The 22,652-nt window shown below is 57.9% G+C and overlaps 2 protein-coding genes across 3 annotated transcripts; one reads left to right on the top strand and one right to left on the bottom strand.

The window, feature by feature from the left end:
• Positions 1 to 122: 122 nt before the first annotated feature.
• PPFIA3 (PTPRF interacting protein alpha 3) lies at positions 123 to 22,035 on the bottom strand. Of its 2 annotated transcripts, XM_070558190.1 has the most exons (31): positions 21,399 to 21,758; positions 17,723 to 17,828; positions 16,994 to 17,248; positions 16,623 to 16,724; positions 16,161 to 16,325; positions 15,742 to 15,816; positions 15,183 to 15,257; positions 14,643 to 14,864; positions 13,534 to 13,680; positions 13,309 to 13,443; positions 12,799 to 12,882; positions 12,515 to 12,646; positions 11,745 to 11,807; positions 11,528 to 11,607; positions 11,107 to 11,251; positions 10,350 to 10,537; positions 9,130 to 9,352; positions 8,310 to 8,473; positions 8,064 to 8,191; positions 7,201 to 7,294; positions 6,790 to 6,871; positions 5,845 to 6,045; positions 4,402 to 4,464; positions 4,213 to 4,239; positions 2,959 to 3,134; positions 2,453 to 2,550; positions 2,049 to 2,224; positions 1,893 to 1,961; positions 1,503 to 1,674; positions 1,002 to 1,073; positions 123 to 916 (listed from the first exon to the last, which is right to left on the bottom strand). In XM_070558190.1, the coding sequence occupies exons 3-30, from the start codon at positions 17,231 to 17,233 to the stop codon at positions 1,015 to 1,017; spliced, it is 3,585 nt and encodes a 1,194-aa protein (XP_070414291.1). In that variant the 5' UTR covers positions 17,234 to 17,248; positions 17,723 to 17,828; positions 21,399 to 21,758; the 3' UTR covers positions 123 to 916; positions 1,002 to 1,014. The 2 variants fall into 2 exon arrangements, with proteins under 2 accessions (XP_070414291.1, XP_070414292.1); XM_070558191.1 differs by lacking the exon at positions 4,213 to 4,239 and having other exon boundaries at positions 21,399 to 22,035.
• On the top strand, positions 22,006 to 22,613 carry C9H19orf73 (chromosome 9 C19orf73 homolog). Its single transcript, XM_008512465.2, is given in 3 exon segments — positions 22,006 to 22,187; positions 22,189 to 22,362; positions 22,365 to 22,613. Coding segments are annotated over 3 exon segments (405 nt in total). The 5' UTR covers positions 22,006 to 22,082; the 3' UTR covers positions 22,491 to 22,613.
• Positions 22,614 to 22,652: the final 39 nt, after the last annotated feature.

The raw sequence follows: 22,652 nt of genomic DNA, 5'->3' as shown, positions 1-22,652 counted from the left end.
GGGGAACGCGGGTGGGGACTGGGGACTTGAACTCGTGGGTCTGAGGGAGGCAGAGCCTGGTCCTCGAGGTGGTTGGTTTGCTTTCCTAAGGTCCTGACAAATAAATCAGTCAACATGGGAGCTTTTTGAAACAGTTCTCTTTACCCGTGATCACTGAGTGACGCCTGGGGCAGGGAGGCCGACCAAGAGTCGGGGGCCAGGGCTCCCCCACCGTCCTCCCTCCCCTCACGCCACGTCGCCCAGTGGCATCGTGGAAAGAGGATTCTCCCATGCAAACCCCAGAGCCGGAGGGGAGCGGGGAGCGCACTTCTGCACCCCCTACCCGCGGGGCACGGACACGGCCACAGCACGGGGGGCGGAGGGGCCCCGGGGACACGAGACACTGGGGAGGGAGAAGGGACGCCGGCCGCCGCTGACCCCAGGCACCGGCGACCGGACGCGGCGGGGCGGGGCTGAGTGGCACAGGGGGCGAGGCTTGTAGCAGCGAGTCCCCCCTCCCCTCCTTTCGGACGGAGAAGGAAGACTTGGGCCCCGCGACTGGGGAGGAGAAAAGAGAGGGGGCAGCCTCTCCCCGCATGCGGCCCGGGAGGGAAGCCCCGCCCCCTCCCCGCGGGGAAAGGGCCTCCATCTCCCGTCGGAAACCGATCAATAAATTACAAAGTAGAGAAAACGGAGGCGGAAGTTCGGGGCGGGATTTCTTCCTGCCCGCTTCTTTCCCCCTCTCAGTCCAGTTCCTGTGGTTTGGTCCAGGCCCAGTCCATTTGTGAGGCGGGGACGCGCGCTTCCCGCTTGTCTGTACAGATGGTCCGGTCCGCGGCGCGAGCGCCCCCGCCCGCTCTCCCCGGCGAGACCATACTCTGGGCGGGAGGGGGAAAAGCCCAGCCTCTGGAAGATTCTTCCATCCGAGTGAGGTCACCTGTATGGACGCCGGGCAGTACGTGCAGCAGTGAAGATCCATTGGGCCGCCCCGAACCCCCAAGATCGCCCAGGACAGTCCTCACCTGGAGGCCTACATTAGCAGGAGTAGGTCCGGACGGAGACGCCGTCTGCCCGGGAGCTGCCAGCACTCTGGCCTGGAGGGAGAGCGAGCAGCGGTTCAGCCTGGAGCATCACACACCCCACTCCGTCCAGATCCTCCCCAGGGTTTCTCCGAGGTTCAACCCCAAGCGTCCTCCCTCGGATTTCCCCTCCCGGGGTGACAACAACCGCCTGGCTCTCCGCCGGTTTCCCTCCGTTTCCTACATCCTTGGATTCATCCAAGGTGCCCTAGGTGGCACTGGGCGAGTTCATTTCCCACACTGCAAAGGGGGTGTAAGATGAATCCATTCCACACCCTAAGGAGGGAGCTGGCATACTGGAGTGGTCCATTTGTCATGGGTGGGGGAGAAAGGGCTAGGCCATTTCGGAATCTGGAGAGGGAGGCTTCTGGAATGTTAAGTTGGTCCTTTTCCTATCCCGAGGAAAGGGGGCGGGAGAGGCTGTCGCATTTGGGAGCCGCCCACCTTCCGGCTGCAGCTTGCGGAGAGGGAGCCCCGGCGAGCCCAGGGCCCCTGCGGCGGCCGAACGAAAATTGGGGGGCAACATCTCAGCTGAGTCGGGGGTTACGCCTCGGAGGTCCTTCTCTCGAAACATCTTCCGCCAGGATGGGGAGCGGCTGAAGGACTTAGCGCTGTCCTAGGTATAGGGGCCGGGCAGCCGGTGAGGGACCAGGGCCCCGTTCTGACCCCGCCCCTTCCTTCGACTCCACCCCTCCCCGGCTTTCAGCTCTCCTTTAACCCCGCCTCCCTCCTGGCCCCGCCTCCAACCACGGCTGGTTGGCAAAGTCAAGCCTTCAGCTCCGACCCTCCAAGTGCAGCTGGGAGCCCAGCCTTCTGAGCTGCTGCTGCGCCTACCTCGTCCAGCCGCCTGTCTGTGCCTAAGGAAATGAGGTTGCTGAATTCCTTCTCCAGGAGCTGCCGGGCCTGGGGAGGAGAGGTGGAGGAGGGGTTGCAGCGTGCGGTCTGTGAGGTGGGGATACCCAGTAGGCCCCGGGCCAAGCGGCAGCTCACCTGCGCATTCTGCGTGGGGATCTGCAGGAGCAAGGCCAGGTCGGAGTAGTCGAAGGTCTCGTCCAGGGCGAGCAGCGCCCCGTGCACCCCGCTCTCCGTGAGGTTCGTGGCGAACTCCTTCAGACCCAGCCCGGACACCCAACCCATGACCCGCTCATTGGACCACACCATCACGTCTGGGGACGGAAGGGACCCTCAGCTGCAGGCCCATCCAACTTAGCCCATACCTACGCCCCATTTTCTCTTTTCCTGGCCACGCCCCCTGTGCTGGCTCCACCCCCTAGTTTACCGTAAGGCTCCTCTTCCCTGGCCTCCCTCCGCTTCCCTAACCACCCCTCCTCCAGCCCAACCCCAAACCCTCCAGCTGGCTCCGGGGGGCCGGACTCTCAGACTCTTCTGCTCACCTCGGATCTGGGTCTGACTTTCTTCCCGCCTCCGCTCCAAGTCCTTCCGGTCATAGTTGAGCCGCTTCAGGCACATGATCCCATAATGCAGACTCACCCTGAGCAGCAGGGGAAATGGAGTCACAGATGAGAATTCACAACCCCAGTGACGGCTGCTCCTGTTGGGCCCTCCCCATTGGCTGTGGTCTTCTGGGAGAGCTCGGGGAGTTGTCCCATTGCGTCAGTTCTATCAACTGCTGACCTCCCCAGAAGCCGGAGTTCTTGAAACAGGCAGTTCCTATGGGCTAACCTGGAAGGGGTGTGGGGTCAACTAGCCAGGCTGTCTCAGGTTTTGGACTTTTCCTAGTGGACCACCTTATTGGTGGAAGAGGCACAGCGGTCAGGAGTTCCTGAGGATCCAGGCTAAAGGGCCAACGATAGTCCAAGGAATTTCCCATCACCAGTCCCAGAGACTCGAGAAGTAGGGCTTCCCCTTGGACAGTCCCCACTGGCCAAGCAGCCCCCACCTGTGGAAGCTGTCCACCATCTTGAGTTGGCCCCGGAGCTCCTTCTTGTTAAGATGATCTAACATGCGGGCATCCACCAGCGACTCCATGAAGTAGCTTCGGTATTGGGGCAGCCCCAGGCTGGGCAGCCAGTCGTTTCCCACCCACTCGTGGTTCATGTCGCCGTATGCCAGGATCTGGGGCCATGGGCAGGTGGGGGAAGGGTCAGGCCCTCTGACCCCTTCCCACGTACGTATGAAAGGGTATAGTCCAACCCCCCAATCCAAGATTGTTCTTTCTCCATCCCATAGCAGGCCAATGGCCAATCTCCGCTCAGGACAATGGACCCGTCCAAAGTGGTCTTCCACCCCTTCAAAATGACAGAACAAACTCTTGTCTACTCAAAGCGTGGTCTTTAGACCCGCGGCATCACCATCACCTGTGAACTTGCTGGAATTGCAGAATCTCAGACCCCACCCCAGGCTACTGAATAAGAACCTGCATTCTCACAAGACCCGCAGGTGATCTGAACTGTACATTCAAGTTTGAGAAGCTCTAGCCGAGCTCTGTCCCAACTCAGAACAACGGATCAGTACAACACCACCGCTCCCTCAAGCCAGGACAGTGGGTTCTTCCAAAGGAGCTCTCCCTCCAACAAAAGATAATGGAGCCATCACTCTTGCACTGTCCCAAAAATACTGGTCTAAGGCTGTATCTCACCCAGGATAATATTCTGGATGAGCCCGAAGTCCTTCACTCCCTTTGGCATAGGAAACAGCCCACACCTCCCCCTGACTGGACACAAACACCCCAGTCCAACACAGTTCCTCCACCTCACGTGAGTTCGTGCCTCCCCCTTCTTGAGAACAAAGTGTAGCTCCTCCCCAACTTCTCAGCCTAACATGCAGCCAGTCCTCCCCAAATGCTTCCCCCTTTGCCCCGTACGCTGGAACAGTCCCACTGCCCCCTCAATGAGAGGGAAACCTGCTGCTTAGCGTCTCTCAAGTTTACAGCAATGGAACAGTCCCTGGAGCCCCTGCAACCCACGATAATGGAATGGCCCGTGCACCACGCTAACAACGGAACAGTCCGGGCTTCTGCACCCACCCCCACCAAGCCACAGTGAGACAGCCCAGAGCCGAGCTCGCGCAGCACCCCCCCGCGGTGATGATGGAATGCTCCGGCAAGGGTAAGGGCGGGGCTCGGAGAAGGAGGGGCGTCCATGCAGCGTGCACAGCCTGGACATGCGCCCACGTCCCGCCCCGCGCCCCCTACCTGCTCCCAGCTGATCTCCTTGGTCTCCTGACCCGTTAGTGGGAAGAGGGGAGAGAAGGGGTGGGTTAAGGGGCAGGCGGAGGAGGGCGGGAGGGACGAACAGACAGACAGACAGCTACAGACTCGCCCCCTGTCCCTCCCCAGGGAGAGTTAGTGCCACCCCCAAGGCTGCCGGCAGGGGGCACTCACAGGCTTGGTCGTGGCCGTAAGGGACTCCATCTCCTCATGTGTCATCCACACGTTTCCTGTGGACTGAGGGGCCGGCAGTGTTAGGAGGGTTGAGAGAGGGTTTCCGGATAGGGGAGGGGAAGGAGGGTTGAGAGAGGGCTTCCGGATAGGGGAGGGGAAGAAAGTCCTCCTCCTGGAGGCCCAGGCCATGCATATTTATATACAGTCTGCTTTCTGGCTCAGTAAGGCCAGTCCCTGCTCTGGGCCACACCGTGACAAAGAAAAAGAATGATCATTTATTGAGCACCTGCTGTGTACCAGGCAAAGGAACACGGGCTTTGGGGTTGGACAAAGTGAGGTTTGAATTGGGATTCTGCTAGACGTTTTGTTGTGTGGCCCTGTGCAAATGGTGTCACCTCGCCAACCTCACGCAGATGTACAGAGCGAGGATGCAGAATGAGGTAGCAGATACAGCAACGGGGCAAATGTTTGGGGGAGAGGGGGCCGTGTATTCACATTTATTGAGCACCTGCTCCCAACAACCCCATGAAGTGAGAATTCATACACTTATATAGCTCCTCATGAGTGCCAGGCACAGCTGTAGTGTCTGGGATACACAAGGGGAAATTTGAATAAAGACTGAACGGTAGATGAAATTAGCGATAATGTCGCTATTCTTAGGTGTGATAACGGCATGGTGGCTACATAGGAGAATGTTTATTTTTCGAAGATGCACACTGAAGTAATTTTTCCGGCTAACCTGTTATGATGTCCACAAATTACATTTAAGTGCTTCAGATACACACACACACACACACACACACACACACACACACACACACACAGGTAAAGAGCAATCACGGCAAGGGGTTAACAATCACCATTGTTGAATTAGGCATGGGTGCACATAATTTTCTGTATGGACCAAAAGGATAAACTATTAGAAGGCAATAAATTTTATGGTAAAAAATTAGGTGTTCGTGTACTGGGTTGATGGGGCGGGCAACTAGTTTAGCTGTTGAGTTAGGGAGGCCTCTTGAGGTGGTGACATTTGAGCTGAGACCAGAAGGATGAGAAGGAGCCAGCCTTGGGGAAAACAGCTGGTGGGGGGAGGGGGGGTCTCCAAGAAAAGGGAGAAGCAAGTGCCGGGGGGCAGAGTCAGGGAAGGAGCAGGGAAGGGCCCCTCATCAAGGGCCTTACAGGGAACCACACGAATTTGGCTTTATTTCTGGGATGAGGTCCCTCTGGCTGCAGCGTGGAACACAGACTGAGGGTTAGGGATAAACGGGGGTCAGGAAGACCTGAGGGGAGACTCCCCATCAGGGATAACCAGGTGAGAGACAACAGAGAGCAGCAGAGTCTACCAGTCAGCGCGGGAGTGAGCCGGCCCAGGATTGGCTAGTCTGAGGCCAAGGGGCGGGGCCCTGAGGCAGCCAGGGCTGGGATTGGCCGCTGGACACTCACCGTGCGGGAGGAGGCGGGAGCCGAGGGGGAGGTGAGCGAGACCATCTCCTGGATGGCGAGGCGCAGCTTGAGCCGGTGCAGCGGGTTGCTGATGCCGATCTCGCGCTGGATCTCTGTGTCTGACAAGTTGGCCATGATGGCCCCACTCTTGACGTTGGCCCGGCAGGCGGCCACATACCACGCAGGCATGCCTACCCACAGCTGGACCAGAGGGAGGGAGAGAAGGAGGGAGGAAGGAAAGGAAAGAGAGAGAAGGGGAGACAGAGACAGAGACAGAGGAGAGACAGAGAAGATATCAGAGGAGAAACAGGAGGGATGGGAGGGAGAAGGAAAGAGAGGGAGACAGAGAGATGGGGAAAGGCAAGTGGGGGAGAAACAGAAAGACACGAGAAAGTTAGACAAGAAACATATAGGGCGAGGCAAAGAGATGTGAGAGTCACAGGGAGACAAATGAAGAGAGACAGAGAAGAGGAATGCCAGAGTCAAAGGGGAAAGAGAGAAATGGGGAGAGTCAGAGATGTGAAGAGACACAGAGACAAGGCAGACATGGAAAGAGAAAGGAGCAATAGACATTGGGAGAGAGACATGGGAAGACCCAGAGACATAGGAAGAAGTATGGGGAGTGACAAAAACACAGAGAAGAGGAGAGAGGCAGAAAAACAGAGACAGAGAACCCCACAGAGGGAGAGACAGGGAGAGACATGGGGAAAGACAACAGGAGAACAGGACCAAGGCAGGCATGGCCAGATCGGCAGGGGTAGGGGGGAGAAGGAGAAAGGACAACAGCAAGATCAACAAGAAGCCTGACCCCTCTCAGGGCCTCCTCCCCTCCCCCCCCCCACCTCTGGGCTAGGAGGATGGTGCTGGGTGGATCTGGCCAGCTTCTCATGGTGGGGCTGTCACAGAGGTGGGATCAAGAGTCAGGCCATTTCTGGGCCCCAGTACCTCCAGCCAGGAGACCACGGTGGGCCCATCCCATGCAGCAAAGGGCAGCCCCTGGCGGCAGGCCTCTTCCAGAAGTTCATGCCTGGGGAGAGGGGGCCAGGGCAGGAGCTCTCAGGGGGTAGAGACCCCCAGCCCTCTTGGATAGCTCCCTTCACTACAACACCTCCCCCACCACAGGCAGTTTTTAGGAATGTAGAAAATGTGGCAGAAAGTTAAAAAAAAATGCATGTGAATCTCTGTATGTCATCCTCCCCTCCCCACCTCCATCGACAGAGAAGAGAAAAAATAAGGAAAAATTCTAGGAGTTCCCAAGTTTCCAGGCAAGCAAGTCAGGATCCTGGACACCCCCTCTCCCAGCATTTTCTTTTCACTTAGGACCACCAGCCCTCCCCCCAACCCACACACACTCACTTCCTCTTGTTCCTTCGGTCCTTGTCTCCTGGACCCGTCAACTTGGCTAACCCCAGAGGGTCAGTGGCCAATGTCTCGTCTGAGGGTGTTCCAGCTGGAGACAAGGAGGGGCCAAAATTTGGAGTCTCAATGGGGAAGCAGAATCTTTCATGCCAAGGTGGGTGAGAAGGATCCCAGGAAAGCAGAGGCCCCAAGGGAGTAGTAAATGAGGCCACATAGTGAGAGTGATAAACCCAGACAGGGATCAATGTCACCTCCCAGGCAATAAATTGGAGACATCCGACATCTCCAAAATAGGGCTGGACTTAGTGGGCTGGCTGTGTCAAAGTGGCAGTGGTGTGCTGGTAAATGTTTAACAACTGGCTCCCTGGGGAGGGAGGGAATATCCCTGCTTTGTGGCATTTGCCAGTTTCCATGGTGTAAATTCTCCCACCATGCCAATTTCAAGCTACCAATATGATGGCAAGCAGCCCACAAATTCCAGAAAATTTAACTATTGGCTCTCGCAAGCCAGAACAAGCGGGTTCCAGCATACCAGGGGCTCTGCCTTTAGGATGCTCCTCCTTCTTTCTCTATTTAAAAAATAAATGAATGAAATAACAAATTCATTTACCACCACCACTCCCAGTCACCTGGGCATGCCTCAGAAGGCCCTTTCCTTGTCCCTCTTCCTCCCCTGTACCTCTGCCAAGTCTGGTCCCTTCCATATTCTAAATGAATTATCAAATGAATGAAGATACGAATGAATGTCAAGTGAATATAGAAAGAAGAAAGAAGAAAGAGATGAAGGGAGGAAGGAAGGGAGGGAGGAAGGGAAAGACGGAAGGAGGGAAGGAAAGGAGAGTTAGAATCAGGGTACTCACCCAGAGAAGAGCTGTCCCGGCCTGGTGGTCCCATTCGCCCCTTCTCCTTCTTGCCGAAGAGACGGCCTATGGATGACTTGATGCTCTTCTTCTTAGGGGCTTTGTGCAGGGAATCTGGGGTGCCCTCACTAGGTGAGAAGGACAGAGTGAGGGCAGACCCCATCTAGGATGCCTCTTCTCAGCCCAAGTCTTTGTCCACTCCCCTCTCATCCTCCCGACCAAGCCCCATCCCTCGTCCCTGCTGACCTTCCCCGTGAGGGCCCCCCATCTTCCAAGGATCCCGCCTGGAGTGCCAAGGCCTGGGTCATTCTCTCAAGGCGAGCAGAGCGGGGAGTGGGAGGTGGGGTGTCTCCTGGGATGGCTGGCCCTTCCCCTCGTGGAACCCCAGCTTCCTCCTTGGGGACATGATTCTGGGGACAGACAGGCAGAGATGCTGGATTGAGTTGGAGGGGTCATGTTGGGGGCTCATTCGTTGGGATGTCTACTAGGGGGTGTCTGGGATGCCCCTGGTTTGGGGCACCATTTCTGAAGGTAGCCTAGAACAAGTCGGGGTTAGCTGCAGGAACATAAAGGCAATGAGCGCAGTCCCCCTGGAGCTTGATGAGCCCATGTTTATAGTCTCTTGGCTTCTGGTGTCAGGAGTGGGATCTGCTCAGCCTCAAGGAAAGCTAATGAGTCACAGGTTCTGGAAGCAGGAAAGCTGAGTTTAAGGAAATAAAATAGGACTAATATCTCTTATGCCTCCCTAGAGGTCAATTCTGAGGATCTAATGATAGTTCTCAAATGTATGTTTAGTCATAGAAACATTAAAAAAAAAAAAATCCTACGCAAAAAATGAATGCATAAAACAGGTAAAAGTGGGCCAGATCTGACTAAAGGACAAATTAAGGTTCAGGAATCCAGTGACTCAACTTACCCTTCGCCCTTTGAATTGGAACTTTTAGGGAAAGCTAAGGTTGCTTTTGAAAACGACTGGTGTGAGGGGTTCTTGTTGCTGTTTGTTGGGGAGCCCTGTTTCTGACCCCCCTGCCACCCCACCAAGCTGAGGAGGCTTCAGAACACTCACTGCTTTGTCGGTGCCCTCACGGGCAGGGCTAGGGGGTGCCAGGCGGGGTGTCGAATGGCCAGAGCTGGGAGGGGAGGGGCTGGCAAGGGTAGAGGTGGTGAGGGAGGGGGGCAGGGAGCAGCTGCTGCGGTAGCGGCCCAGTGAGTCCAGGCCGGAGCCAGACACTCGGCTCTCCAGCTCCTCTGCCCTTTGTTCTGTTGTCTCCTTCTCCTCTTGGATTAGCCTGAGGAGGGAAACGGAGGAGACCGCGTGAGAGGACTTAGGCAGACAATGGGAGAGGGAGTCTGGGGATCCCAACTGGCCAGGAAAGTTCGATGGGGCGAAAACAATCCTGGGGAAGGCAGGATGAAGTTAGAGGGTCTTGGCGGATTCATGACGGTCTCACGGGTTTAAGGGGAGTCAGGGGTCACCATAGGCTCAGGAGGTCATGGAGGAATCGGGGAGGATGAATGATGAGGGGTCTGCATCAGGGCAACCCTGACGATAACCAACTGGTTCTGGAAGATCACAAAGGGATTACTCTGGGCAAGAGGTCAAGTTCCAAGGAGGGCAGCAAGAGCAAGGTCGTAATAAGATCAGGATGAGATCGGGGACTCTGAGGTCAACCTAGGATCTGGGAAAGGTCATGAGGTCATTCAGTAGGTGAGAGTCGATGCCTCTCATCAGAAAGAGTTTGAATCGAAGGTGGTGGTCACGTTGGCATATTTGCTGGGGCCCAGGGAGAATGTGTTATTAGAGAACTGCTAAATAGGGCAATTGCTGGGGAATCAGTGTAGACATGATGGTGTGAGGGATTCTTAATAAATCGAAGATTCTTGTTATATTAGGCAGAAGCTCTTGGTATCTAGATTTGACCTTCTTGAGGTGTTAGAATGAGATCCTCGGTATTTTGGGCTGGGTATCTTGTGTTATGTCGAGATTCTTTGGGTACTGTGAGACTCTGGATACTGGTTGTGTGATGCCATGAAATCCATGGTGTACTAGAGGATTTTTGATATATTGTTTTGAGAATTTTGGTATTTGGGGATGCAGTCTTTGGTGTATTGGGAAATCGTGAGTCCTGGCTGGGGGTATAGAGAGAGAGATAGCACATCAGAGACTTCTAGGTGTATCCTGGGGGATCCCTGGATCCTGGAGGGGGTGTTGGGCTGGGAGAAACCCTTGAAGATGGTGGGAGAGGAGATGGGGGCAGAGTGGAGCCGGACCGGGCCAGCGCTCACTTGATCTCCTTGTTGATGGCCTCCAGCTGCTCCTGAAGCATGATGGCCAGCGTCTGCACGTCAGCCTGCCCACTGGGGGAGAGCAGCTCAGCCCCAAACATTCCCTCCGCTTCCTCCTCGTCTGAGCCATCCAGCTCCCCAGGGAATGGGGGCGGCATGGACCCCGCAGGAGCAGACCGTTCCCACTCCTGTCTCTGTGTGGGGACAGAGGGATGCAAGGTGGGCGGGGGCCAAGGTAGATGCTGGATCTTCCCTCACCTCTCCCGACTCTGCGCACCCTCCATGACCTGGTCCGTGTTCCCTGATACTGACTAGCTTCACCATGTTGACCCAGTTCCCCCACACTTTTCTCAGCCCAGGTTTCTCTCCTGACAGGCCCATTTTCTGGACCACCCCCACCACCCATGCCTCCACCCCTCCCCTGATTCTACTGTTTCCCTCAACCTGCCTGCTTCCTTTCTTCACCTGGTCCCACCCATTCTAGGATTCTTCACCCTGCCCACGGTCCCCCAGGCCCCACCCCTCTTTCCACCCCATCATTCCTGTAAGGTTCTCACCAGGCAGCAGGACATCCATGTGCAGAGACATCCAGGCAAGTGGGGATGATGGAGTTAGTTGTAGGAGAAGAGAAGACAGCGTGGGTCTGGGAGAGCCTGCCTCCACCCAGCCCCCTTTCAGAACCCGGCTATTGGGCTCCACTTCCCACTGCTGCCCGCCCAAGCCCTGCTCAGTCCGGGCCCCAAAAGTGGCTGCTGACCTTGGAGGGCTCATCCTTGACCCCCGACCAGCGGCCCCTCTTGCCTGCCCGGCCACTGCCAGCCCCATAGGGGTCCAGGTGGGCGCCAGAAGGTAATGTGGGTGCCTGGGAGTAACGGAGCTCCAGGGCACTGCCAGGGAGAGACCTGTGGGCATGGGGAGACAGTCAGGGACAAAGGGGTCAGGAAAGAGAAGTCAAGGGTCACAGGGAAGGGTCTGGTGTCAGGGGACTGGAAGAGGGATCTGAAGTCAAAGATCAGGAAAAGGAGTTTGAGGTCAGGGGTCATGAAGTCAGAGATCAAAAGTGAGGGGAAATCCCAGGAGGACAGGGAGCGGGCATGGGGGAGATCTGGGGATCAGAAAGGATGACCCCGGCCAAGGGGGCTCCCTGGGGAGAGGTGGAGCAGGAAGATGACTGTCACCTGGAGTAGGAGGATGGTGGCCTCCCCCGAAGCTGGTCGATCTCCATCTGCATCCGTTCCATCTCCGCCAAGAGCTGCTCCTGGAGGGAGGGGGTTGGAGGTGTCGGGTCAGAATCCTCTCTGCCCCTGAGGAACAGCCCCTTCCAGCCCGGCTGATTCCAACCCCAGTAATGACAGCGCCATTTCCCTGGTCCTCGCCCTCCAGGCGCCTCCATACCTTGTTGAGCAGCAACTCGTCCTGAAGCTTCTTCATGTTGGCAATTTCCTCACTCAATGAGTTCTGTGGGGGACAGGGGTGCAGAGTGAGGGTGGAGCCTGGAAGGGGCAGGCCCTGGGGGCTGTAAGTGTCCAGAGACAGGCCTGAGGGGACCCTAGGGGGGATGAAGTGGGCGTGAATGGTAAGCTGCAAGGAGTGAGGGTTGTGGGGCCAAAGATGTATCTGCAGAGGGCAGTCCCTGGGAGCCCCAATATCCGGCCTCCTGTATAATCTCCGTGGATTCAGAGTTTGAGGGCCCACAGGGTTAGAGACTTGGGGAAAAAAACCAAGAACTCAGGGTACGGGTGGCCCAGAATTCAGCTCTTGGGGTATTAAGACCAGGTGAAAGGGCCGGCCTGTGGCCGAGTGGTTAAGTTCGCCTGCTCCGCTTTGGCGGCCCAGGGTTTCACCGGTTTGGATCCTGGGTGCGGACATGGCACCACTCATTAGGCCATGCTGAGGCGGCGTCCCACATGCCACAACTAGAAGGACCCACAACTAGAATACACTAGAATGTACTGGGGGATTTGGGGAGAAAAAGCAGAAAAAAAAAAAAAGGACTAGGTGAGAGAGTGGTCCCAGCAATAGAGTAGAGAAGTCTGTTGAATTCGGGATGCCCAGATTTGGGGAGACCTCAGGTAAGCGATCCCGGGCAAATGTCTGGGACCCCAGGATTCTGGCAAAAGGCAGTCCAGAATTCCAGCTTATCAGAGCCCTAGGTTGGGGCGCACCTTCTCCTCCAGCGCCCCCATGCGCTCCTTGAGGTGAAGCTGTAACCGTTCGTTGGACTCGCTCAGCAGCTTGTCCACGGTCTCGGACAGCCGCTTATTGTGGTCATCGTTCATCTTCTCCCGCTGCCGGGCCTGCCCGAAGTAGAGCCGGACAGAGGCGCTCAAGCCCACCTGGCCCAGACCGCAGCGCCTGCTTTAAGCTCCCGCCCCCAAGCCAGCCCCCTACCTAAGCTCCTCCCCCAGCCTCAAGGCCCCGCCCTCTCTGCAATTGTCCGCCCCCTCACCCGCTGTAGCTCCTGATTCTTCTCCTCCAACTGGGCCTCCAACTGCCGAAGCCGCTCCTCAAAATTTCCATGACGTTCCTCAGCCTAGTGGATGGAACCCAAGGCATCTGACTTTGTCCCACTGTGACCCAGTCAGGCTCCAGCCGCACCTCCTCCAAGGCTGAGTGCCAGGCTCCGCCCCCAGAGCTCCAGGCTCCTCCCCCGCAGGACTTCAGACCCTGCACTTGCGATTCAGGCCCTGCCCCGGTCTGTATAGTCTACAGGCCCTGTCCCTTTCTCAGTTCATGTTACAGGCCACCCATCCTTTCGTTCCAGACTAGAGAACAGCCCCCCAAACCTCCAGGCCCTCCCCCATTCCAAGTCCCATCCCTTTCCTACACCCCAGGGCCCGCCCTTTTCCCCCAGAATCCAGGTTGAAGATCTACGACCTGTCCAGACTCAAGCCCTGCCTCCTCCAGGCTCCGCCCCTTTCCCCAGAGACTCAAGGCCCCGCCCCAGGCGTCCCCCGACCTTGTTGAGGGCCGCCACGCGCTGGGCCAGCTGCGCCTCTATCTCGGGCAAGGTCTCCGCTTTCTGCAGAGTCTGCTGCAGCTTCTGCTTGGCATCGTCCAGCCACTCGGCCAGCTGACGGCTCTTTTCTTCACTCTGCAGAATGACAGAGATGGAGGAGGGGAGAAGCTAGATCAAGCGGGCCACGGCCTCTCCCCCATCGCTGCTCCCCGGCCACGCCCCCACCTGCCGATACAGCGATTCCTTGCTGGCCAACTCGTTCTCCAGCTTGTCGTTGGCATCGTGCAGAGACGTGGCCTCGCGCTGGGCACTCAGGTAGCGCTTCTCCAGGGTCGTGATCCGCTCCTCCATATCCTCCCGCTGAGCCAGCGCCTGCAGAGGTGGCAAACGGCCGCATGGACTACAGCTCCCAGAAGGCCCTGTGGTAGCCTAGGCTTAGAATCTCAGGTCAAGCACCCTAGGGTATCCTGGGAAATCAAGTCCTCTGCCATCGGAGCGTCAGAATGGTGGAACCACACCTTCCAAGATTTCCCAGCAATAGCCAATATTGGGTCCCCTGCCACCTGAGAGTTAAAGGGTGGTACCACACTTCCTATGAGCATCTAGGGTTAGACTCTCCTAGTATGGATGACCTAAGGCCTGTGGGATGGGAACTCTCCACTCTTCTTGGCCCACTCGCCTCAGAAATCCAGGCCTTAGATTTTTCAGCAACTTCCGGCATAGCCCAGGCTTAGAACCACAGAGCAAGTGCCGTAGGGTCTCATGGGAAACGAAGTTCCCTTCCAGCGTAGCGCAGGCTTAGGCGGCCAGAGAAGGTGCTCCAGGGTCTCATGGGAAATGGACTCCCACCTCGGAGCCCACACAGGGGGACTACACTTCCCAACAGGCCCCGGGGTCATCCAGGCTTAAAATCCGAGGTGAAGGCCCCAGAGTAGAGTGCTCACTCTTCTTTCTCATCCACTGCCTTCAAGAATCCAGAGCCTACATTTCCCAGCAGTCCCTGGGGTATGAGAGTTGGGATCAAGGGGCCTAAGCGAGGAAGGGGTGAAATGCAGACAAAGGAATTCAATTTAGAGGCACAAGAGAATTTCCCAATGATAACGTAATAACTGCGGCCAGTTACAGAATGCCTACCATGTACGTGCCACATGCCAACCCTCTCACAAGGATCATAAATCCCATTTTACAGGTGAGGAAACTGAGGCCAGAGAGGAGAATCCACACGGCTTGTGGACTGAATCCAGGTTCCACCATTCATGAGCTCTGTGACTTTGGGCAAAGGGGGAGGGTTGGGGGAGGGACAGAGGGCAGCCCACCAGGGGCTCCGGCCTCACCTCCTTGAGGTCGCGCTGGAGCTTGGCGTTAGCTTCCTCGGCCTTACCCAGCTCGCGGTGGGCGGTGCCCAGCTCCTCCTCCAGCTGGCTCATCTGGCGGCACAACACCGCCAGGCGCTCCCGCAGCTGGCACACCTCCGCCCGCTGCCGCTCCAGGGCCTCCTCCAGCTCTGCCGTGCGCCGGTTCGAATCGCCGCCAGGACCAAGGCCATTGGCAAGGGTCTGGAATGGGGACAGTGAGGGAGGAAGGGACAGAACTCAGAGTGGGAAACACAGAGATATAGAAAGAATGCAAGGAGAAAGTTAATGGGGGATAGGGGAAATCACAGATCTGTAGGGTCATGGAGGTCACAGAAATTAGCTAGGTGACCTGAATCAGAGGTCAAAGGCCAGTAAAGGTCTTACGGGTTCAGATGTCCTAGGGTCAGTGAGGATCATACCAAACATTAAAAGGACCATCACAAAGTTAGGAAGCTGAATCGAGGTCACAGGGCTGGGGACCAATGAAGAGCAAGGGAGCAAAGGATTTCTACCTCTTACCTGCCCATCCCCATCCTTGCCAGGCTCCTCCAGCCCCGACCGGCGCCTGGACAGCTGCTCTCGAAGGTTCAGAGTCTGGGAACGGGAAAGGGAGATCAGGGCGAAGGGAGTCCCAGAACCCCCCGATCTACTTCCCACTGGCCCCCGCCCTGCTGGGGCCACCCCCACTTCACAGTCCACCCTTAGACCCTGCGCCCTCATTATATCTCTCCTTAGCCGCCCACTAGAGAGGAAGTCCACCCTTACTCTTGTCCTGGCCTCCTTGTGGGCGTGTCCTCTTTAGCCCTGACTTTGTTCATCCAACCATTTCCTCTGTAGTCAGTTTCCCTCAGCCCCAGCCCCTGTTTCTCACCTTAGTCTCACTCTCACTGAGCAGTGTTCCCCTTAGCCCTGACGATGAGTTCCTCCTTAGCAACCCCACTACTCCTCTGCATAGTCCAACCCCATTGGCCCTCTGCCCTAGTCTTGCCCCCAACAGATTCGGAACCCACCCAATCAGCTCCACCCCATTGAGGGGCTCCTTAGTCCAGCCCTCCCTTTCTTGGCCACGCCCCCCCACCTCCTGATTGCTCAGCTCCAACTCCTCCTCTAGCACTGCCACCCGCTCCAGCGCCATCCGCAGCCGCTCCCGGACCTGGAGATGGGGGCAGGATGGAGTGAGATGGAGATCAAACCCAATCTAGGACGTTTGACCGTGACGCAGAACACCCCTGGGACGGGCCTGATAGGGAACATTAAGATTCCTCTATCTGTAATGGGTGTACAGCCTCAGCCAGCTACCAAGATAGCCCCATCCCCTGGTAGCCACCCCCCGCCCCAGTTCATGGTCCCAGTGGGCGTAGCCTGTCCCAATCACGGTCAACATTCTTCCCACTTAGGACATCCCCAACCAATCACAGCCAGAATCTCTCCCATTCAGGACAGCCCCAGCCATCCACGGATTTCCATTCTGCATCCAGGCTCCTCTGATTCTCATACCTTCTCATCCAGGGCCTTGTGGTGTTCGAAGAGGGATTTTAGAGCCTTGAGCACCTCCACCTCGGAAGAAACCCCGCCCGGGGACTGGGCCTGGCGCTTCACCACGGTCATGCGCAGTGATCTCTCGTGCCTGGACACCAGGCATTCCAGGTGTTCCAGGAGAAGCTACACGGATAGGGCGTCAGTCCAGGGAAAAGAGGCAAGGGAAGAGAAGCAGCGTTGAGGAAGAGAGTGGTTCAGACAGGTGGGAACACCGTAAGGAAAGAGTGGCACAGGAAACGAGAACGGTTATGAAGATAGGGGAGGGGACATGAAGGAAGGAGAGGACCAGAGGAGGCCGGCCAGGCAGTGGGAGCGGAGAGGAGAGGACAGGAAGGCGAGATGGAGAAAAAAGATGGGTCAGGCTGCAACACCTGGAGGTCCTGCCCATCCCACTTTGGCCCCGCCCCCAACACCCCTCACCCGCGTGTTGTTCCGCTCCGCTTTCAGCTCTGCAATCTCTTCCTCACGCTCCAGCAACTGCTCCCGACATAAATTCAGTTCCTTCGTCAGAGCGGCAAACTCCTGTCCAGATGCGGACAGGATCGGGACAATCAGATCAGTCCTTTCCCCGTCTCCCTCATTCCACAGGCCTGAGAGTTTGAAGGCCCCGCCCCTGCCCGCTATGCCCCGCCCCTTCTAGAGGCCCAGGCCCCGCCCATCACCGACAGCCCACCCCACCCCCGACTCCGCCCTTCCAAGTGTCAAGCCCCGCCCCTTCCAGACCGCCCACTCCCTGCCTTCACGGGTCGAGGCCCCGCCTCCCGCCAGCCCCGCCCCGGCCCCGCCCAGACCTGGGGCAGCGCGATGCTGAGCTGGCGCTGCAGCGAGTCCTTCTCGTGGCCGAGCTCGCGCAGCCGCAGCTGCGCCGTAGCCAGCCCGTCCTGCGCCTCGCGCAGCGTCTCGAGCAGCCGCTCGCGCTCCGTGAGCATGGTGACCATGAGGCGCTCCAGCTCGCCGCCTGCCTCGTCCGGGCCCAGCGCCGAGCCCCGCCGGCCATCCTCGCTGATGGTGGGCATCACCTCGCACATCATGGCGGCGGTGCTGGCCTGCGGGTGCGGGGAGGGGGCAGGGAGCAGAGATCGGCCTCTTCAAGGCACAGGCAGAGAAACTGAGGCACCGCCACTCAGATACTACGCAGGGGAAACTGAGGCGGGGCAACCCAGGCATTGCACAGAAGAAACTGAGGCCTCTCCATTCCAGTTATGACACGGGATACGCTGAAACCCATTGCTCTCAGGAAACCAGGCCGGGCTACGTGGGCGAGAGCATTTGGGGAAACCGAGGTCAGACTCCACCAGGCACTGGAAGCCAATCTAGGTCCGGCCGAGTCAGAGAACCCGAAGCCGGGTGACCCAGGCATTGCCTGAGTGAATGTGGAAAAATCAGCCTCTACCAATTCTGGCCCTTCTGAGAATTCCCCTCGACCCACTGCAAGAGAAAACCGAGCCCCAGGGGAGAACCATGCCCTCAGGAGGCCACAGCACTGGGGTCACAGAATTAGGTCACTGGCACGAGGTTACCTGTACGATGTCACAGTGATGGTCGTCACCTGCTATCCAGCCCAACTCTTGCCTCCTTCAATTTCCCAGAGATCTGGACCCCAGCTCCAGAAGAAGACCCACTCGACTTGGGAAGAAAAAAAAAATCCTGGCAGGAGGCCATGCTAGCTATCTCCCACGACCGACCCAGGAGTCCAAGATCCAGCTCCCTCCTCCCTCAGGTCAGAGTCTAGGTCCCTGAGTCCCTTCCTTCCCCAGACACAGGAGTCACAGACCACACCCCCCTCCTCCCCCAGGACACCAGAGTCTGGGCTTTCAACCTCCAACTTTAGACCCAGAAATCCCAGCCTCAGACCCCCCCTCCCCCAGAACCCAGGAGTCCAAGTGCAGGAGCTGTGGGCAGAAATGAAGCGAGGTCTCCTGAGCCCCTCCCTCTGCACACATCAGGTCAGACGGGTCCGGCTGGCCCGGCCGAAAGCAGGAGAGACTTTTCACTGTGTTCCCTCCTTTCCTTCTCCCCCTTCGGGCAGCGGCATAACCGGTTCTGAGAGTAGATAATTCCCAGCCCCACCCAACGTGCAGACTATGTCCAAAGTCTGGGACAGGGGAGAGGAGGCGGCTGGGCTCCTGTACCCCGGGTCTTTGAAGAGGTGCATCTGGAAATCTAGACACCTGAATCCCAAGACTCAGAGGCCAGATTCAGGAAAATGTTTTATAAGAGGGCAGGCCAGCCTGAGGCCAGAAACCGACGTGGTATCTAAAACCCAGAACCTACTCAGGAGATGCACCACAGCGTGCTTGAGGGAGGCTTGCTCTGGAACTTCAAATTCACCCAGAAGGAAATAAAACACAGCAAGGCTCAGTGTAGACTCTAGAAAGCCACGGGCATGAAGGCACGGTACAGAATGCAGACATACACTTCCACATTTACAATGTGCTTGGGGTAAGACCGCACGTAGGACCAAGGAGAGGAGCATATTCTAGAACCCAGTTCTGGAACCTGGAATCAGCCAAGTGCCATCAATAATGTAAAGCATATCTGGGTCACCCCAGAACCCTAAACACAGAGGGGAGCATAATGATATCTAAGAACATACCTAATGCAATGCCTAACAAACCTAGTCAGGAGACACAGTCTAGAACTCAGAATCTACCAGCGATGAAGGTAGAACACAAAATATAGCAGGGGTTGCATTCTCGGTTTTATCATGTCTAGATAATGCTAGAACTCAGAAGACAGAAGATATGCTCTAGAATTCAGAATGCCCAGGAGGTGAAGAAAAACCTAGAAAGTAGCAAGGAGTTTGCCTGGAACTTACAAGTGCCTGGGGGAAGATGCAGAAGGATGCATGCCGGGAATTGAGAATTTACTGGCATAAGGACTGAGCTGGCAAAGGGGGGTGGGGATGTTCTGGAAATGAGGACATTTCTAGGCTGAAAACTCCAGAAGAGGAAAGAGCCTAGAGCATGCTTGGAATGCTGAAGTGGCAGATGGAGGAGGAGGCCCACAATCCACCAGGGGACAAGTTCTAAATTAAGGTCACACTAGGGGAAAGATGGACAGAGAAGGTGGCCATGGATGGTTCTAGAACCTAGAATCTGAGGAAAGAAGATATAATGTAGAACACTTCAGTGGGAATCCTCTAGATTTAAGAGTGTAGAATTGGATGGAACCTAAAACTAGGAAGTGCATTCTGGAATTGATAACACAATTTGGAGAAAGGCGAGGGCACATAGCTGGAACACTCACATTCTAGAACTTAGAATGTCCCTGGGAAGATAATGGAATCTAGAACAATGTCAAGGACGTGGCTGGAACCTAGAACACACCTAAAATGAAATTTTAGCAGGGAACAAGCAAGGACTGGTTTCTAAAACTTTGGAACATGTCTGAGGAGAGGGTGGGATCAGAATGTGGTTCGGGAGTATTATCTAGACATCTGAATTCACTTGGGGAAAGACGTGCCTGGAATTTGGCACCTAGCCTAGAATTTAGAACATGCCTTGGGTGAAGATGGAACAGAGATGTTGACTGGAAGCGTTCTAGGATTTAGAAGGACTCTAGAACATGGAGCATCCCAGGGGCACATGTTTAACCAGAAATGTAGAAGAGAGTGGGCAGGTTCTAGATCAAAGAATGAGCCTAGGCCACAGAGCGCATCTGGAAGAAGGGATGTATGTTTGGCTCCTCAGCCTGAGAGGGTGTACTCAGAGGATGGGACATCACCATATGGGCCTCAGGAGGCAATGGGGTGCTGGAAACATCTTAAGAAGCTGGGTCTCAGGGGAGAGAGTGAAGAGTCCCAGGGGTCCCAGCGCCTGAGATGGTACGGGGATGAGGCAGGGGTTTGTCAAGGTCCCCAGAGATGTCAAGTTGATGGGGGCTTGTGAGGCCATAGGGACCTGGGTCCCTAAGAGTAAGAGCTGAGGAGCTAGAAACCTGGGGTAGGGGGGTGGGGCAGAGCTGGCGACCTGGACTTCTGAATCCTTGTGGAAGTAAGGGATGGGAGGTTGGGAAGCAGGGCTGGGGCAGACAGCCTGGGCAAAGGCTGGTGGGCAGTACAGACACTGGGAGATGAACTCCTGGGTCCCTGAGGGTATGCAAGATTGGGCACAGGGCCTCTAGGTCTCCAAGGTGGAGGGTAGGCAGAAGCCTAAGAAATGCATTAAGAATTGCATTCCGAGACTCCTGAAACAGGGAGAGAGTCATGGCGCCTGAATCCCTCAGGGAACAGATGCTGGGGTGCCAGGAGGCTGGGTATATTTGTCTGAGGGGCACAGGGGCTGTTGAACTGGGTCTCTAAAGGGGACAAAGTCTGGGAAACTATTCCCAGGTCCTGAGGGGGTGAGGGCTACCAGCTGGGTCTTTTAGCCCCACAGCTAAAGCTGACAGCACTCCCAGAGCTGGGTGGGAGCTGGATCCCTGGATGCCAATGTCCCTAAGGTGGACCGGGCAGGAACATTCAGAAGCCCTGACTCCTCAGAAAGAGATAGGGTCCCAGAAACCTGGGGTGCCGAGGATGGGGCCGGGAGACTGACCAGCGGAACCCTGAGGCCCGGGCGCCCGGGCCGGGGAGGGCCCGGGTATCCCCGGGTCAAAGGCGCGGCGGGGGGGATCCCCGCGCCGCCGGCGCCCCCTCTCCGGCGGCGGCAGCGGGAGGTGGGGGAGGCGAGGCTGCCGAGTGCGCTGACCATGGACAGCTCCAGAGCGGGCCTGCGGCCAGGGCGGCTGCCAAGCCGGCCTGGACTGAGGGACGCGGCCGGCTGTTCAAGCCGGAGGGCTGGAGATGGGCAGACGGGGTGCGCGAATGGGGGACTATGCGGACGCGACGGGGGACGGCCGGCCTTCGCCGGGGGAGTCTGACACAGCCGCGGAGGGTGTCTGGAGCTCCCGGGACGGGGCTGAGGAGGAGGACCTGGGTCCAGAGGGGGTTCCCGGGGCTGCACTGAAATCCAGGCTCCTGGGCCCTGGAGGAGGCGCAAGGCGGCAGTACGCCTGGGATTCTAGGGTTCGGTTGGGGACTCTAGGAGCCGGGAGGGGCACGCCTGGGTCTCTGGGGTTGGGCTGGGAAACCTGGGCTCTGGGGTCCCCGGGGATGAAGAAGGGAATCCAGGATCGCTGGGAGGCGGGGGAATCTCGGCGAGGGGTCCCTGGGGTGGGCGCTGCCAGGCGGGCCGGGCCGGGTCTCTTACCTACCTGGTCCGCGGCGGCTGCGGGCGGAGCTGGGCTGCAGGAGGGACGTGGGGTGGGGTGGGGGGACCGGGCGGGGCCCCTGGCGGCAGCCGGGGCCCGGATCTGAGGCTCCGGAGCCCTGTCTCCGCTGCTCGCACGGGCTCCGCGTCTCTTGCTCCGGCTTGGGCGCTGGGGACCCCCCTTCCCCTCACGGTCTCAGCCCTCTACCCCCGAAAATAGCCCCCTGCCCCAGTCACCGTTCGGTCTCCCCCCGCAAGGCCGCAGCCGCCAGATCCAGGGGTGCCCACCAGCGCCCCCCAAATCCCACCTTCCCCCCCAAAAAAATTCCTCCTCCCTCCCCCCCCGCGCGGCTCCCGGGCGGTCGTGGCCCCTTTAACAGGAGGCTGACAGACGGCCCTGAGTGGCCAATGGGAAGCGGCGTCGGCGCCGGCCGGCGGCTAAACCCCGCCTCCGCGCGGGCCGGGAGGGGTCGCGCGGGCGGAGAGCGGGAGGCGGGGCTCAAGGCGCGACGGCCAATAGGCGCGCGGCGTGCGGCGGCTGGGGCGGGAGGCGGAGCCTGGCAGGGGGATGATGTCACCTGGAGCGAGTGGCGCTCGGCGTGGAACGCGAGTCGCGACCCTGGATCCCGGCGGTGGCGCACACTGGCCCTGGCGCCGCACGGGACGGGAGGGCTGGGCCGGCGGCGAGATGAGAGGAAAGGTTGGATTTTAAGGCGGGGGCGGCTCCCGGAGATGCGCGCTCGGGTTGGAAGGTGGGATGAGCGCCGGGTCGGCGAGTGCACCTTATTCTGCACCCCCTGCGCCCGCCTGGGGAACTGCACGCGGCGCCCCCACCCCCGCCTCCCCCGCAGACGATAGTACGGCCTGCAGGGCTCCCCCGGCGGACGAGGCTAATGGTTCGCTCCGCCCCGCCCACACAGAGGCCGCCCACTGGCTCCTGCAGCGTTTCGGGACTCCACCATCCCACCAGCTAGGGAGGAAGGGGCTTGGCCTCCGCCCTCAGACTCTCTTAAGGGTAGGGCGCGTTGTTTTCAGTTCTGACTCTGCACGCAGACCCAGACCGGGTTCCAGTCTCTGGCCTTGGACTTGTCCCTAGCAAGCCCGCCAGCCTCCGCCTTCAGACGTAGGGAAGAGTGTGCAACTCTGCTCCCAGACTCTGAAAAGGGCTTCTTCAGGGCCTGGTCTCGACCTCAGGTTCTCTCCCTCCCCCACATGTCAAGACACTCTTAACCCAGGATGCAGGACAGACACACAGACA

This window comes from Equus przewalskii, chromosome 9 (genome assembly GCF_037783145.1).
Source record: "Equus przewalskii isolate Varuska chromosome 9, EquPr2, whole genome shotgun sequence".
Lineage (NCBI taxonomy): Eukaryota > Metazoa > Chordata > Mammalia > Perissodactyla > Equidae > Equus > Equus przewalskii.
Note: the sequence above shows the minus strand (reverse complement) of the source record. Positions and strands in the feature narration are given on the sequence as shown.